Source organism: Neolamprologus multifasciatus, chromosome 3, assembly GCF_963576455.1.
Source record: "Neolamprologus multifasciatus chromosome 3, fNeoMul1.2, whole genome shotgun sequence".
Classification (NCBI taxonomy): domain Eukaryota; kingdom Metazoa; phylum Chordata; class Actinopteri; order Cichliformes; family Cichlidae; genus Neolamprologus; species Neolamprologus multifasciatus.
Window position 1 is genome coordinate 4690875 of NC_140441.1, and position 16879 is coordinate 4707753.

General features: G+C 37.2%; 2 protein-coding genes across 2 annotated transcripts in view; one reads left to right on the forward strand and one right to left on the reverse strand.

Moving 5' to 3' along the window:
* The window catches only part of LOC146521164 (protein NLRC3-like), a 482659-nt gene that overhangs the window by 227313 nt on the left and 238467 nt on the right, over nt 1-16879 (reverse strand). The gene's annotated exons all lie outside the window — the stretch shown is intronic.
* LOC146521177 (putative C-type lectin domain family 20 member A) lies at nt 2601-4892 on the forward strand. Its single transcript, XM_085154602.1, has 4 exons — nt 2601-3068; nt 3164-3508; nt 3594-3682; nt 3766-4892. The coding sequence occupies exons 1-4, from the start codon at nt 2741-2743 to the stop codon at nt 3907-3909; spliced, it is 906 nt and encodes a 301-aa protein (XP_085010728.1). The 5' UTR covers nt 2601-2740; the 3' UTR covers nt 3910-4892.

A 16879-nucleotide genomic window follows, 5' to 3' on the forward strand; every position in this document is an offset into this window, starting at 1 on the left:
GAACATTACCATGCTGCTGAAGTGAAGCAGAGCAAAGTTACAGAGGTTTAATTAGAGACAGCCAAGCTTTTTGCAATTTTGCATAATTTTAAAAAGTTTAAATTTCTTCAGTATTGAGCAGCAGAAATTAGGCTTTCTTATCCGAGGTCATTTAAGTAAAAAAAAAAAGAAGAAAGACAGTGGCCGATAGCACTGTAAACAACGGTAAACTGCTGGGTAATAAGCAAGCGAATAATTCAAAAAAACAGAGATAGGAAACTGTTCTTAAAGTACACAGAGAGAGAGCTGTGCATGAAGTGTGATTTTTATCATGGTGGAAGCAAAACAGCAAAAGTAAGAGGGAATTAATGACGATGTTTATCAAATGTGAAGCGTAGTTTGGATCTTCTTTTGCTGCTTGTTCAGTGAATTTTGGTTGGAGAGAGACAAAACCTGCAGCATCAGAATCTAGCGCAAAAAAGATGTAAACATCAGAGCGCAGTCCCGCCCCTGACCATCTCTGATTGGTTTAGTCCAGAGCTTCCCAAAGTGTGGGGGCCCGCCCCCTAGGGGGGCACAGAGCCATTGCAGGGGGGGCGCGGTATGAAAAGGAAAAAAAAACACTTGGACACTGCTAGCATAATTGACAGATTATGCTAGCAGTGTCCAAGTGCTAGCAGCACCCACACAAATGCAAAGCAGGAGATGAAGCATCCCTGAATATGAATACGAACATTTTTCTTGTAAAACAAAGGGGGGCCTAGCAAAAAAAAGTTTAAGTTTGGGAACCACTGGTTTAGACCAGCGTTCCCCAACCCCCGGGCCTCGGGTCCGTGAGTCGTTTGTCAGCCTCTCCCATCGAACTCAGGAGGCGGGGTTACCGCTGATCGAGTCAAAACCAATGAAACCATTGCTTTGGCCTGATGGCCATTTCTTTTAGAAGGTATTTTTGTTTAATAATCAGCGTGAACTCCTTATACATGCATAAACGTTATTAAAAGAAATAACGTTGGTGTTTCCGTCAGGTAGTAACTGCTAGGTTTAACTGTACAAAGGTTGTTCGACACTATGAAACACATACGGACTTCATGATGTTCGGCTAATATTTTTATTGTGAATAATAATCTTGAGGGTAAACGGCCCTGTACACCACGGAGCGAGCTCAGCATATCCACGATATCTTCAGCTCTCTGAGTTTCACAGCTGGGTCACATGAAAGTGTTGGCAGCATCAAACTAATCTAACGGTCATCTATGAATTCACGGGTCACATAAATATTATTTTAATGACAATCTTCCCTATTACTGTCAACTATTCCAGAGACGTTGTAACAGAGATGAACGCGTCAGTTTGTCACAGGTCAAAGTGGAATGAAATTGATTGGTTGAACAGGTGTTCGTGATCTGTGTTATCTGCATTTTCATCAGCGTGAGAGACTCAGCAGCAGATTAGAATCAAGTATAATAACTTTTCTTTTTTAAAAATAATTTACCAAATGAATACACACACAGAGTCCGTGGTTACCATGGTTACTGCATAAGCAGCTGTGAATTAAACAGCTGACACTGCGGAAATAACATGTTTAGTTTTAAAGACACCTTCCTGCCTTTAGTCTCATTCATGAGCAGTTTTAGTTTTCTTCTCGATTTTTATGTCACAGAAACACAAAGACACAAGACGAGTCGGAAAGAGACGATCGTTTGGTGAAATAAGGATCTGCGAATGCAACATGTGGAACAAGAGTGGAATATGTAAACAAACTGGTTAAAGTATAAAAAACAAACTGTTAATCTGGAACACCGGGGCTGTGAGCTCGGTACACTCTGTCAGCTGACTGTTAGCGGAGATAGTGACATCTCTGAAAACATCGGAGCACTTTTGCAAACATGTTCTATGTTGACAACCTGACCAGACATGTGAAGATTACGCCACTACATTCGCGGCTAAAACACTATTAAAAGTGTAGTTGGTGACAGACAACAGGGTACTTTAAAACTTTATGCCACCACCATTGCTACCTGTGATTTGAAATGCATTCTGGGATACCTGGCTGCTCCAAGTCCACACAAGCAATCAATTATCTAGGTTCAACCTGTTTTGACTGCACGGCAACCAATCAGATGTTAGAGAAGCTGCAGTGGCATATGTGTGTATAACTGGTTGGTGAGAGACCAATTAAAGTTTAATTAAAACATAATTGTTTGATTAAATTAAAACCATATGAACTCAAGTGAACCTAGAACTCACATGAGCGAGCTGTTATCGGGACAGGTGCACACATACACACACACACATGAACCCACATGGTGGGTGAGGGGGTAAGGTTGAAAGAAATGTTTCTGGCTAGGTAGCTTGAACACAAAGCAGAGAAGAGAATTAAAAATGCTCTATTTTCTGTTGTCAGTGTGCTTTATATTGTAAAGTAGACCCTACAATAATACATACAGACAAAAACCCAATATTCACATGACCCCGTATGAGCAAGCGATTTGGTGACAGTGTGGGGTAAGCCCTGGTGATAGACACAGCACAGGGCTGTCTTTTATGTTTGTAAGTTACTTTGTAACTTCCCACCTCTGGTTAGTCTCCATATAGTTTGACTATTTAAATGGTTGTAATTTTTATTTTTGTAAATTTGTCTTTTTTATTGATTCACCCAGGAGCACAGTTTCCGCAATAAAAAACCTTTGTTTTATTTTTCTCAGGAGGACTTTCCACTCCTCCTCCCCACTCCAGAGAATACCACTTTGTGAACCAGCTGATGACCTGGACTGAAGCTCAGAGTTACTGCAGAGAACACTTCACTGACTTGGTCACCATCTACAACAGTGACATCAACCAACTGCTTTTCTCAATGGCAAACAAAATTAATTATTGGGTTTGGATAGGGCTCTATAATGATCGTTACAGCTGGAAGTGGTCCATGGAGGGAAAACTTTTTTATGTTGGCAGTACACATGAATTTTTGATCTGGGCTAACGGCCAACCAGACTGTGTAAAAGCAAATGAATATTGTGTGGCTGTTCAGGGACAAACACAGATGAATGATAGACCCTGTGGAGATTCTTACCCTTTCCTGTGTTATGATGGTAGGAAAAACGATTTGTTGCCCTAGTTTTCCTACGATTTTATGAGATTCAGAAGGTGTGTTTGAAAATTCATCCTTTTTTTGAACCTTTCGCAGCCAGCAGTACAAGTTACATCTTAGTGATGGAGAGTCGCTCCTGGTCAGCGGCTCAGTCGTACTGCAGGACATACCACACAGACCTGACCAGTATAAGAAGCAAAGAGGAGAAATCCAACATCACGCTCACTTTGAATGGATCAGGGGTTCAGTATGTGTGGATTGGTCTCTACAGGGATCCCTGGGCCTTCTGGTCTGACAACACAACCTCCACATTCACTAACTGGGTCTCTGGTCAGCCTGATAACTATGGTTCAGTTGAATACTGTGGAGCATTTATATTAACGACAGGGGAATGGGGAGATCTCAACTGTGGCAGCAAAGGCTCTTTTTTCTGTTTCAAAGGTGAGGTCCAGAATGTAAACACTGTAAGATCCTGTCATCATGTAAAACACTAATGTTTGTGTTTTTATATGTGGTTCATTTTTAGCAGTGACAAAGCAAACAGTGGTGAAAATGACGCTTCAGTCAGAGGCAGACATGCACAGCACAGAGATCCAGCAGCAGGTTTCACAGCAGGTCAGCAGTTCAGTCACAAACACAAACTTGACACAAGTTCAAACTATGCTTCATGTTTTTCATCATCTGCACATTTTGTCCAGCTGTCAGGCCTCATGCTGTCAAAAGGACTGACAGACTTCAGGATTCGTTGGAGGAAAGTCCAGAGTTACCGTGACGACCAGTCGAAGAAGCAGGATGTGGACGGTGACTGCAAGTCTGACTGGACTGAACCACTTCATGTGTGAAGTTAATAACATGCTGTGCTGAGCTGTCTCATCCTTTAAATCTTTCAATATTTCAGAGTGTAAAGTTCCACCAACAGCTCATTTGTTCAGCTGCAGTTGTAGTTTGGTAGAAATTCTTTAATCAGAGGTCCACTCACTAGTTTTTAGCTTCATCTACAAGTTTTCCCGATAGGCTCTGGTGTATTGGGTTTTTTTGGTTTGCAGTGTCTCTTTTAACCCTTTAAAACCGGTCAGAGCAGCACGCTCTGTTTTGCATAACTATTTTTAAATCCTGGTAGCTCTGCAACCACGTGAGCTAGCGCAATATTTTTTTTTGCATATGAAACCGGAGGAGTTGTTCTTACATCTTATGCCATCAGCTTGTCCTAAGTCACAGTTTCCTTCCACATATAACTTTGCAAAAACTGCATAAAAAGCACTTGCAGCAACAAAAACATAATACTCCAGAAACACGATTTGCCGATCTGATCAGCTATTTGTAACACTTCCTACATTGGATTAGACGGCAGCGCGAACGATCACATGTCCGCCATGACCTGCCCGAAACCGGAAGTGACGTCATTTTCGCGGAAATGTAGTTTTTTACGGTCCGGGCCTCAATGAGCCTATACTGGTGTTTTTAAAAGTTATCTTTGACTTTATGACTTTCTGTGTGGTTTCTGGGATGCTTAGGACTCATATTGCACTGCTGGAAATAGTTTATTTTGATGCATATGCTGCTTTTTTGCAAATTTGCACTATAATATTTATTTTCGTTTTTCCTGCAGTGTATAAAAATTGGTGTATTTCAAAAATAAAACTATGAAGGCACTCAAAATAAATTTCCTGTGGTGGGAAACTTTTTTGTGCAACTTTTTTGTATTTACAGTTTTGAGGGATAAGCCTCTTAAATTTCTCTAACTAGAAATATATGTTAAAAAAACAAAAACGATTTTCAATTTTTTTGTAGTTTATTGCACTTTTTTGCAAGTTATGCAATCACTATGCACTTAATTCCTACATATTATTAAAATCTAGGCTGTAATGGTTGTATTGATGTATATCAACTTGAAATGCTCCCAAAAATGGCTCCACAGCATGTAAAAATATAATATAAGCTCTGGCGGACTTGGTTCTATGGTAGGTCTTAAAGGGTTAACAGCTTTGACAATGTCCTTCTGCTTCTGCTTTGACTGTTTGATAACCATAAAAATATCAGCCATAAATTGGACCGTAAGAAGCCCAAACCTTACCTGATATCAAATTTGATCAGGATACCGGCTGTAATGTATGATGGATGTCCTCGTATCATTAAATTTAACTTCACTGTTATTTTGGACGAATGGAAATAGAGACTGGGAGCCAACTTTTGCATAGTCATAGTTATTGTAATGATATTAGTTTTTGCCTTTTACCTTTTCCTCCCATCTGTGTGGATAAAGACACTCCAGGTCTACTTTTGGTATTGTATCTTTCAGCTTTTTTCAAATGACATTTTAAAGGTTATTTTTGTCTTCTTTATGTGTTTTCTGCAGTTAAAAAACCTGTTTTGTGTTTTGCAAATCAGCAGCTTTTGGTTAAATGGTGCATCAGTGTAGATAATAGGGAGAGAGGAGATAAATAATATGACACATAACAGCACTTTTAATTAATTCCAATGCAGTCACTACTGATTAAATACAATGTGACAATTTTAGTTAGACTCACTCAATTACTCTGCTACAACCAGCATGATTTACGTTTTCCTCTAAAAGCTAAATTAAGCTAAAAAAACAACAACTTAATTTTAGTAAAAAGCTTTGGTGATATCAAGTGATCAAATTATTTAAATTACTCACAATTCTTGATTTTATTTTATTAAAAAATGTCCATGCACATTGTTGCACAAGTTTTATTATTAGCAACTGTACTTTCGTTTAGTTACTCATTTCATTCATTTCATTTCATTTATTTGTTCATTTCAGGCACAACAAAAATGCATATATTAAATATAAAGTGCACAAAACAAAAAACAAAAAATTACCTGAAAAGGAGTGGGACGAAGAAAACTTATTAAATCCCACCCCTATAAATCCCACTCATAGCAATTCCACTTTGATATTAACATTGTTTATTGCAAAACCAATCTTCAAAATAGACAGGCCCACTTCAAAAGTTACGTCAAAGAAAAGAAAAGAAAATACATCCATACAAAAATCTTTGGGAGACTGAAATGAATACATTAACTCAAATATTTGCTTTGGTTTTTACTAAGAAGTTGTCTTTGAGTGAGAGACAAAAACATTATAAATTTGGACTTTGGAGGAATAAGTGAGTTCAGCGCACACTCTGAATAATCAAGAATACAACAGACAAAATATAAAACACTATATCTGAAAAGTTGCTGTGTCAAGCAAGAGCACGTTGATGACTTTGTGTATTCTAGTTAGTTTTAAAAATTGCCAGCTATCAACAATCAGCTGCAGGAAATTGCACAACACAACAAATAAATAACAGTGCAACATTTCCTCTTGAACTTGATTCCAGTACTACTGTGAGCTTTACCTTTGGGCTAGCTTTTAGACCATCCAGCTCCAGAAATATCATTTGAAACACCTCAAATGTGTTTTTCAGTTCTTTTGCGTAGCTGAGATTGAGTGCATATTTTAGCCACACGAGCAAGACACAGGCTCTGGGTACATCCACATCTTTTAGGACTCCTTTTCCCTCAATCACAATCCTTGCACTGCTACATCAGAGATTATAGCAGATCCTGTTAGAGCAATCATCATCACATCATTAGTCATATCCTCATCATCTTAGCATTAGCAGGTCACAATCAATGTCAGTGTTTTAAATCATCATATTTAAAAATGAGAGCAATGAAAGTACATTATGTATGAATGCAAGTGTAATATCAGCCACGAATAGCAATTTCTCTCCCTATTACCAAATAATTATCCTGCGAATAAGTTTAATATATGTTAAACCGATCCTCCAGAAGTTTATTTAACTTTCCTGGTGTTTCAAATTAGCAGATTTTAAAGCTCCAATTATTCTTTTAAAACTGGCCAAAGTTCAGTTCAAACTAAAATAAGTAAAAATGTAGGTAACTTAGAACTACAGTGCCCACACTCAGTTTGTGTGGTTTTATCTTTTATTTAAGTTTGAAAAAGAAATGCATAGACATGTTTTTTTTTCTGTTTTACTTTGAGACAAGTCAAACTACAATGTGAGAAAGTTTAAACTGTATTAAAAACCAAGCAAACATAAAAAAGCATCTGAATTGTTTCAAGATTTAAGAAAACGTAAAAATTAATAGACAGAAATTGTGTGCAAACAATGACAATAGCAGCTAAGCTTTTATATGCTAATGCTAAGTAATGTGACTTAAAAAACCAACTCATTATGTAACTTTTCCATATGGTGTCTCTACAGTGTGGCTTTGGATTTCTGGTTGTTGTTTGCAGACTGCACTATGACACAGAATATACTTTAGCTCAATTTTATCCTCAAACCAAACTAGACCTTTGCCTTAAACATCAACACGCATCAGTTTAAAACCAAAAACATTATCTATAGAAACCTACAGTTTACCCGTTTAGTCTCTAACATTAAGCATCCCACCAACAAACCTGTTACTTACTAAATGTTCATCGACATGGTGCCAACACTGAACAAATATTCTCATGAATCTGCAGTTCTACAACTAATCCTGTTGTAGTTCAGCGCCAAGTATCAACCTAGCCTTCTACTGTCATCAAAAAGAGCTAGCATAGCCTTTAGTTTGGATTTATCTGTCTGACTACAGGTCCAGGCAAACTCCGCCTTGTTCCTTTTGAAAGATGCTCATAAGATATTTAAGTTATACCCACTTAATAATGCTATATTGTTAAGTAAAGGGAAAATTTCTATGCACAGCTGAAATATATTTAAGTTAAGCCAATTTTTCATCAACTCATTTTTAACAAAATGTTAAAAATGCTCCTATTTTTACACTTTCCTTACTAACGCTTTGGGTATTTCTTTAGAGTAAAGAGACATATATTAAAATAGTAAAAAATAAAATAAAATATGGAGGCATGTTTGTTTATCAGCCTTATCTTGTTTTGTGTAGCTCCATTTCTTACTTAAAATTGTGATTTGATTTTGTTTCTTTCATTAGCTTAGCTGGAGTGAACTAGAGATCATGAAATTAAGGACCAGAGTCCTGATACTTTCATATTTTTTCTCTTGAACTTGCATGGTGTAGATCATTTTAGCTTATTTCTTATTTTTCACATGAGTGAGTCTTTTTGGGGTTTTACACTGCAACAGATGGATGAAAGTAACGCTACTTTGAAACTGAAGTTTTGTGTTTGTTTGTTTTATGATTAACCTCTGTACAAGTTTGAGGTCCATGTTATAATCAGAGGTATTCACATGTAAAAGGCCTGAATGTGATTTCCACAATCTAAAAAAGAGCAGCCTTAGTGGAATCAGGAAGGTTGATCACCTCACGTGATAAGAAACCTGACTGAAAACTCCAGAGAAAGTAATATAAAAAGATACATACGTTTAGTTCAGCTGGTATTAGGAAGTAAGTTATAGATTAGTGATGTGAATATTGTTAGATTGTATTGTTTATTGTCATTTATGCTTAGAAATATTTAACCATACATGTTTAGAGGTGTATAATCAATTGTGTAGTGATAGGATGTGCGATCCTTAATAGTCTGCAAAGGTTTTGTGTGCATTCCAGAGTGTTCTGGCATTCACACCCACATTCTGGGAGTATGGGAGAGGTCGTACCTTGTCTTATTGTTTTATGGTAGGATAAACGTAGCTATATCTGTTTTAGTCTAAGTGCCTTTTGTTTAGATGGTTTAGGGGAGTCGTTTATGGGGTCACACTCTGACCACACACACACACACACACACACATATGCTTACACAACACACAGGCAAGGTACTCTTTGTTTGTATGTAGACGTCATATGTTAATGAACCTATGTATATTCATGTAACCTCAATAAAAGAGCAGTGTTACGGGGGAGCGGACGAGAGCGACTGGGGTCAAGCGAAGGAACGGCGTTTGTCCGGTTCTCTCCCGTGCACGAGAAACATGAAGAACTTTGCCTACTCGTGTCTTGCTTTGCTGTGTAATTACATTGTCTTCAACGTTCCAGCGAATAGGTTTAAGCTACAAACCTATCAAATATTATATGATTATAATTAACAATAGTAAAAGACCCAATCCCAATGTTCTTGTACTTGCGTTACATTGTAAAAATAATTAAACTTGCTGAATATCATTATTTAATTTCATTAATTTGATTAAATAATCTTCTAAACCTAGAAGTAAACTCTGCCGCTTTAACATTGCTTATCTCTCAATTTTCATTGTGAACATTAATAATGAAGGTAAACAGGCAGTCTAGCTGCTGTCTTGGAGCTCTGTATACACAGAGTGAGGTCAGCATATCCAGGACATCTTTCCGTTTCTTGGATTCACTGACACCAACCCTGGGACCAGGATAAACATTCACAGGATGCTGGTTATCAGATCTCTAAGTTAACCCAGGATTTCCCAGTATGGTTGCATGACTATAGCAATAGTTGTACAACAATAGCTGCACATCCTCTACAGAGAAAATGACAAAGCCAAATATGCTCTTCAGTGCCACCAATGTTTCTGCCAGTCCCTCCACCCTTCTTCTTGTTGGGATGGGGCCTGCACATCAGCTCTTTCACCACCACACACAGCAACATGATGTCTCCGTCCACATTTCTCACAGGACACATACTTTATCTTACAGAATTTTACAATGTTTCTGTCCCAAACACACAAAACATCTTCCCATTCTCTTTAACTCGACCTTTCTTTGAGCAATGTCATGGTTTGGGCAATTTTCTGATATCTGATCAGCACCCTCAAAGAATATGCAGGTGTTTTGTTTGTTTCTGGCTGGTTTTGTACAGTGCAGCAGTAGTTTGCATGCTAGGCTCCTTGAACCTCACATCACTGAACTGTGGCTTATATGACTTATTTGTAGTTTTCCGTGGAGTGTACGGTTTTGTCATCTGCAGCGCTCTTTCCCTGCTCTGAACCTCCTTCTGTAGAAATGTGACTATTTCCGACACTTTCCATTCTCCATCTTCATTTCTCTGACAGCTATATTCAAGAGCTATATCATCTGGAATCATCTTCAGCTGTATTGGGAATAGCAAACTCTCATAGCTTTCTGACACCACGCCCAATGACTCTAAACTTCGGATCTGGATTTTACATTCATCATATAGCTGCCTCAGAGCATGCATGACATGTGTGCAGTGATTACTACGTCCTTTCTTCCAAAATGATATTGCACTAACTCAAACCATTGAACCCATTTTGCACAGAGAGGCATTTTTTGAAAAATGTATTGATAGTAATGTTGAATATTATTACACAGTAAATAACAACTACACGTAAAATAATTACACCGTGACACCTCTGCCTTTCTAAATGGAGGGACAGTAAATGTTTATGTATATGTAAGTGTGTAAAAACTGAAGATAGTAAGATTAACAGTAGCAGTATTTTCCACCATTGTAGAAATTCATCTCATGTAAACAATAATGTCAAAAAAGGCACACACCTTTGCTGTTGCGTGACAAACTCTGTATTCATCGTCCACAGGTGAACGCAAAAACGGGGTTTTTGAAAATCTCCAACCTGGCAGGAGTTTTAAAAAAATCTCTGTTCTCAGTGATTTATGCCGTTTATGTGTGGACGAAAGGCCTAAACGCATAGAAAAGGCTGTGAAAAGCTGATTGGTCAAAAATACCCATGTATTTTATCGTATTAGATAATTGGCAAACCTTCTGGAGGAAACCTGGTCTTGTTAGGAGAGACGGCATCCATCCCACTTTGGATGGAGCAGCTCTCATTTCTAGAAATATGGACAAATTTATTAAACCCCTCAAAATATGACTATCCAGAGTTGGGACCAGGAAACAGAGTTGCAGTCTTACACGCCTCTCTGCAGCTTCTCTCCTCCTGCTTACCCCCCCCCCCCCCCCCCCCCCCCCCAAAAAAAAAAAAAAAAAAAACCATATCCATAGAGACTGTGTCAGCTCCCAAAAAGACAAAAAACAAACTAAAAACCAGCAACAAACAACAGTTTGTACTCATACTTTATTTGTTTTTTCTTAAATAGCACAATACAACTGAAATACTCTGAGAAGTAGCCATCCGCTGCCTTATCACATACCTTGCAGAGAAGGAAGAGGACCTTTTCATGGAGTTTGGTGTAAGTAATTCAGCATCACTCCACTGATCATCTGAATTCATTAAGATTCAGTAAGTATAAAATTCTAATCTATAATCCACTAACCTACTTTTTTAAATTTTCTTTACAAGGACACCAAAGAATTTAAGGCCATACTTGGAAGGCAGGTGATGAAAATGCTCATCATCAGTGATGAGCATTTTCACCCCTGGATATAACCATAAGACTGCAACCATTGTGGTGGAGGGAACAAAAATCCTGCAGGGCCAGGATTTCCCAAGGTGCTGTGTGTTACTCATGGGCATAATATATGCTCTCAATCTGAGCTATTGCATGGATCTAAAATATACTTTTGAAGTTTTCAGAAGCTGTCCCTTGACCTTGATGACTGAGAGCCAGTGCAAAAGTAATAAGTCCCAAGAACAGTATTTTCTAAAGATGTCACTTGTTTTAGAGAACTAAGAGATTTTATTCAGATTGTGTTGCTTTGTATTTGGAATTTTTTTTCTATCCAGTTGTTTTTGATATTATGTTCAACAAACTGTGTCTTGACAGTTGTTGTACTACCTTTACAACTTTCTTTAAGACCTATCCTGTATTTAATCCTCAGAGAGATTTGCTGATAAATGAACCAGCATTATGTTAAAGATGTTGACTCTGTTTCAAAAATTGTTAACTGTTTTGAATCCTGTATGTGTAACATTAATCTTAAAGGTGCACTGTGTAAAAGAAAGATGCAATATCTTGCAATCTATATTTCTGGTTATTTTTCACTATTCAAACATAAAGTGTTGAAATGCCAACAGTTAAAAAAAATAAAATAAAAAATGTCTTAAAAAATGTTGAATGAATTTATTTCTTAAATCTGTTACAATAACAAAAATAAGAGAAAGCTAAAATTATGATAATAATGAAGAAAATCAGCAACTTAATATTTTAAATGATTAACTTAAAAAAATGTTTTTGTAATTGCAGTAATTAATTCCATAACACTTAAAAATCATTGTAAATAATGTGGAAAAGTAATTGGAGGAACATAATTTTTACGAGTAAATAACTTGAAAACGTGTTTTTAAGCTACCAATTATTAAGTAAGTGGTAATTAAAATCACCTTTGATTACGGAGGAAAGGTTAATTCCCCTAAATCAATATAGTTTGTTGGTTCAATATAATTTCAACAGAAGTTATCGTAACTCAAAAAGAGTAATGGAAACTGTTGCGTTAATTTTTTTTGTTGAGCTTAAACAATAGTTTTTAGAGTGTACTGAGATCTAGCAGTGAACATTTTACATAATATAACTTCAATAACAAGTCACACTGTTGAAACACTCAGTGTTTGTGCATGCCACTGTAACATCATATTACTAAAATACATTATTATTAGTACTATTATAATAGTTATTTTTAGATGTTCTATTTCCAAAAAAAGGTCTAAGTTTGCTAGTGGATAAACAGTGTCTGGCTCCCTATGTTGAAAGTTGCAAAAAGGAGAATCATACACGTCATATGTGACAGACAACATCTGATAGTTAATGGATTACAGGGATCTACAGGGGTTATGGTGTAGCCATTGCCATAGTCTGATAATGTAACTGTATCCAGTTTACTGACTATGCTAATACAGTGCAATCAGTCTCTGCAATTTAAAAATGACATTTTGTTAAGCCACTAACAGCTTGTTACCAGCACCTATGCTGTCTGTTCCTAGAACTTGTACAAGCTTAATTTAATAGGAAACAAATGGAAATAACTTGATTTTCCTAACGATTTGCATTTTGTTGAGGCAGAGTCACCTTTTGGTCACCTTCACGTGTTTCTTTAAGCCCCGAGGCCTATCATTTTTGTTTCAGGGAAACATTGGTAGGGTCACATGACCATTGTTGGTCAACTGATTGTTGGTCAATATATCTATTACATTGTACATTCCTGTAGAAAGAACAGAAGTGACATTCAAAAGATAAAATAAGATCCACTGTCTTCAGGCCAGGAAAGGTGTCTCATCCCGTTGTCAGAAAGTAAACTTGTATTATTGTTTTAAATAGGAACACCCAAATTCTGCAGAAAGTTCACTCCCTTCAGGTGTCCTAATTTGACAGGGAAATATGTGTGAAGAACAAAGAAAAACCTCTTTGAACGTCAGATTCAGTCAGTAGATGACAAGATAAGTTGTCAGGTAAGTTGTCATTAATTTATTACTCTGATTTAAACATTTTGAATTATTTGTCATATTGTAGACATGTGCACCAAACTATGCACTAAGAAACCTATTATACATTACCTTGTTTTACCGGAGATAATAAATCTTAAATGACAAGAATGGGTGATAATAATTATGGTACAATAATAATCATGATGACTATATCTGTTGTACAGATGCCCAGAATGGAAGAAACCTGTTTACTGCTAATCCTGCTGCTCTCAGGTCAGTGATTTTAATATTTTAAACATTTGAAATATAGTCCATGATCATAATGAGATAAACTGATGTCATTTGGGTAATCAGATTACATGATAATTTTTTTAATGAGATATTTATTAACACATTTAACACGAGGACAGAGAAAATCTGCATTTTCTGATACCACAATACCTGCATTCATTTTAAATGAATAAGTTCTTTATTTTTTCACATTTAGATTTTTGATTTATTGAAAATTTGGAGGTTTAATTTTGTAATAATAAATCTAACAAACTTTATGTTTTGGCTGCTTCATTGGGGATCAATATGTTTCTGCTTCTAGTTGTTTTTCTCCTCATTCTAAAAATTACTGATATTAACCACATCCTGATGTATTGCTGGTGCTGGTCCTAAGCCCAGATTAAAGAGGAGAGTTTTATCACGATGTTGTATCAAGATGCCAAAATAGACTGGATCTTACAGTGGTATAAAATATTGTTTGCGTTCTCTCCGATTTTCTATTTTTATGTTTATCACACTTAAGTGTTTCACATCATCAAACTAATTTAAATTTTAGACAAAGATAGCACAAGTAAACACAAAATGCAGTTTCTAAAAGGAAGATCTTTATTATTAAGGGGAAAAAAATAATGGAACATGAACAACAAAGTAATTAAGATCTCTCAGGGCTCTAGACGAACTTTTTGCCACAGTTGCACTGGTGCATCTAACTTCTTTTCTTAGGCGCACCAGCACAAAAGTTAAGTGCACCCAAATTTTTCAACCGCATTGCTTAACGCCGCAGTTTTATGTGTTCACTTTTTTGCAGGGGAAAATTGCTGTCCATACAGACAACATTAATTCGTAAATGATCAACTAACAATCTTGTCAACACAAAGATCTTTATTTGGAGCACAGATCTACAAGAAAGAGAAGTTACTTAAAAAGTGCTTGTGCTTTAATAATAATAATAATAATAATAATAATAATAATAATAATAATAATAATAATAATAATGGATTGCATTTATATAGCACGAGAACCTCAAAAGCAGTACAGTACAGTTCTACTATTCATTCACTCTCACATTCACACACTGGTGGAGGCAGCTACAGTTGTAGCCACAGCTGCCATGGAGCAGACTGACAGAAGCGAGGCTGCCATATCACGCCATCGGCCCCTCTGACCATCACCAGAGTGCTTTGGCACTTTTTGGCAATATTGTAGACAATGTTAAACTTAAACTTAATCATCACATCAGCCTCCTCTGACGACCGGTTTGCTGGTGCCTGCCGCTGAAAAGCAGGGTGGAGAAAGGACATTTGAGCAGTGCATTTATTGCTGCATATAATGTTTTCTGGCTTTACTGTGCTTTTTCAACGTTCAGAGGTTGATGGCTCCGTGTCAGAGCACTGGCTATGAATTTCAGGTGGATCAGACCTTAACAAAAAAAGTAATCAATAGTTCTTTTCATCTTTTCTTATTACCCACAGCTACAGCCACTTCTGTTGGGCTTAGGCTACTCACTAGGGCTGGGTATCATCACTGATTTCTGTAATCCATTCGATTCCGGTTCAATTTTGCCTCAGACAGTCAGAAATATTATAATTCTGATCATTTATCAGTACTGACACTTGTGAAATTTCATCAGAGGTGTGAGCATCACAGCAGTTTCCTGTGTGTCAAAGTAACTGAGGATAAAACACAGAAAAACATGAAGGAGATTTTCCTGGCCTGGCTTTTTATAGCAGATAACCTTAAAAATATTCTGCAGTAGATCAAAAACTGAAGAAAACCATGAATCAATATATGAACATTACCATGCTGCTGAAGTGAAGCAGAGCAAAGTTACAGAGGTTTAATTAGAGACAGCCAAGCTTTTTGCAATTTTGCATAATTTTAAAAAGTTTAAATTTCTTCAGTATTGAGCAGCAGAAATTAGGCTTTCTTATCCGAGGTCATTTAAGTAAAAAAAAAAGAAAAAAGACAGTGGCCGATAGCACTGTAAACAACGGTAAACTGCTGGGTAATAAGCAAGCGAATAATTCAAAAAACAGAGATAGGAAACTGTTCTTAAAGTACACAGAGAGAGAGCTGTGCATGAAGTGTGATTTTATCATGGTGGAAGCAAAACAGCAAAAGTAAGAGGGAATTAATGACGATGTTTATCAAATGTGAAGCGTAGTTTGGATCTTCTTTTGCTGCTTGTTCAGTGAATTTTGGTTGGAGAGAGACAAAACCTGCAGCATCAGAATCTAGCGCAAAAAAGATGTAAACACAAAGCGCAGTCCCGCCCCTGACCATCTCTGATTGGTTTAGTCCAGAGCTTCCCAAAGTGTGGGGCCCGCCCCCTAGGGGGGCACAGAGCCATTGCAGGGGGGGGGCGCGGTATGAAAAGGAAAAAAAACACTTGGACACTGCTAGCATAATTGACAGATTATGCTAGCAGTGTCCAAGTGCTAGCAGCACCCACACAAATGCAAATCAGGAGATGAAGCATCCCTGAATATGAATACGAACATTTTTCTTGTAAAACAAAGGGGGGCCTAGCAAAAAAAGTTTAAGTTTGGGAACCACTGGTTTAGACCAGCGTTCCCCAACCCCCGGGCCTCGGGTCCGTGAGTCGTTTGTCAGCCTCTCCCATCGAACTCAGGAGGCGGGGTTACCGCTGATCGAGTCAAAACCAATGAAACCATTGCTTTGGCCTGATGGCCATTTCTTTTAGAAGGTATTTTTGTTTAATAATCAGCGTGAACTCCTTATACATGCATAAACGTTATTAAAAGAAATAACGTTGGTGTTTCCGTCAGGTAGTAACTGCTAGGTTTAACTGTACAAAGGTTGTTCGACACTATGAAACACATACGGACTTCATGATGTTCGGCTAATATTTTTATTGTGAATAATAATCTTGAGGGTAAACGGCCCTGTACACCACGGAGTGAGCTCAGCATATCCACGATATCTTCAGCTCTCTGAGTTTCACAGCTGGGTCACATGAAAGTGTTGGCAGCATCAAACTAATCTAACGGTCATCTATGAATTCACGGGTCACATAAATATTATTTTAATGACAATCTTCCCTATTACTGTCAACTATTCCAGAGACGTTGTAACAGAGATGAACGCGTCAGTTTGTCACAGGTCAAAGTGGAATGAAATTGATTGGTTGAACAGGTGTTCGTGATCTGTGTTATCTGCATTTTCATCAGCGTGAGAGACTCAGCAGCAGATTAGAATCAAGTATAATAACTTTTCTTTTTTTAAAAATAATTTACCAAATGAATACACACACAGAGTCCGTGGTTACCATGGTTACTGCATAAGCAGCTGTGAATTAAACAGCTGACACTGCGGAAAT

What these genes read in the sequence shown, in the direction of transcription:
- LOC146521177 (XM_085154602.1), top strand. Translation starts at nt 2,741, where the DNA reads ATGACCTGGACTGAAGCTCAGAGTTACTGCAGAGAACACTTCACTGAC. An exon ending in CCCTTTCCTGTGTTATGATG is followed by an intron (nt 3,069 to 3,163) that starts GTAGGAAAAACG and finishes AACCTTTCGCAG; the next exon opens with CCAGCAGTACAAGTTACATC. An exon ending in CTCTTTTTTCTGTTTCAAAG is followed by an intron (nt 3,509 to 3,593) that starts GTGAGGTCCAGA and finishes GTTCATTTTTAG; the next exon opens with CAGTGACAAAGCAAACAGTG.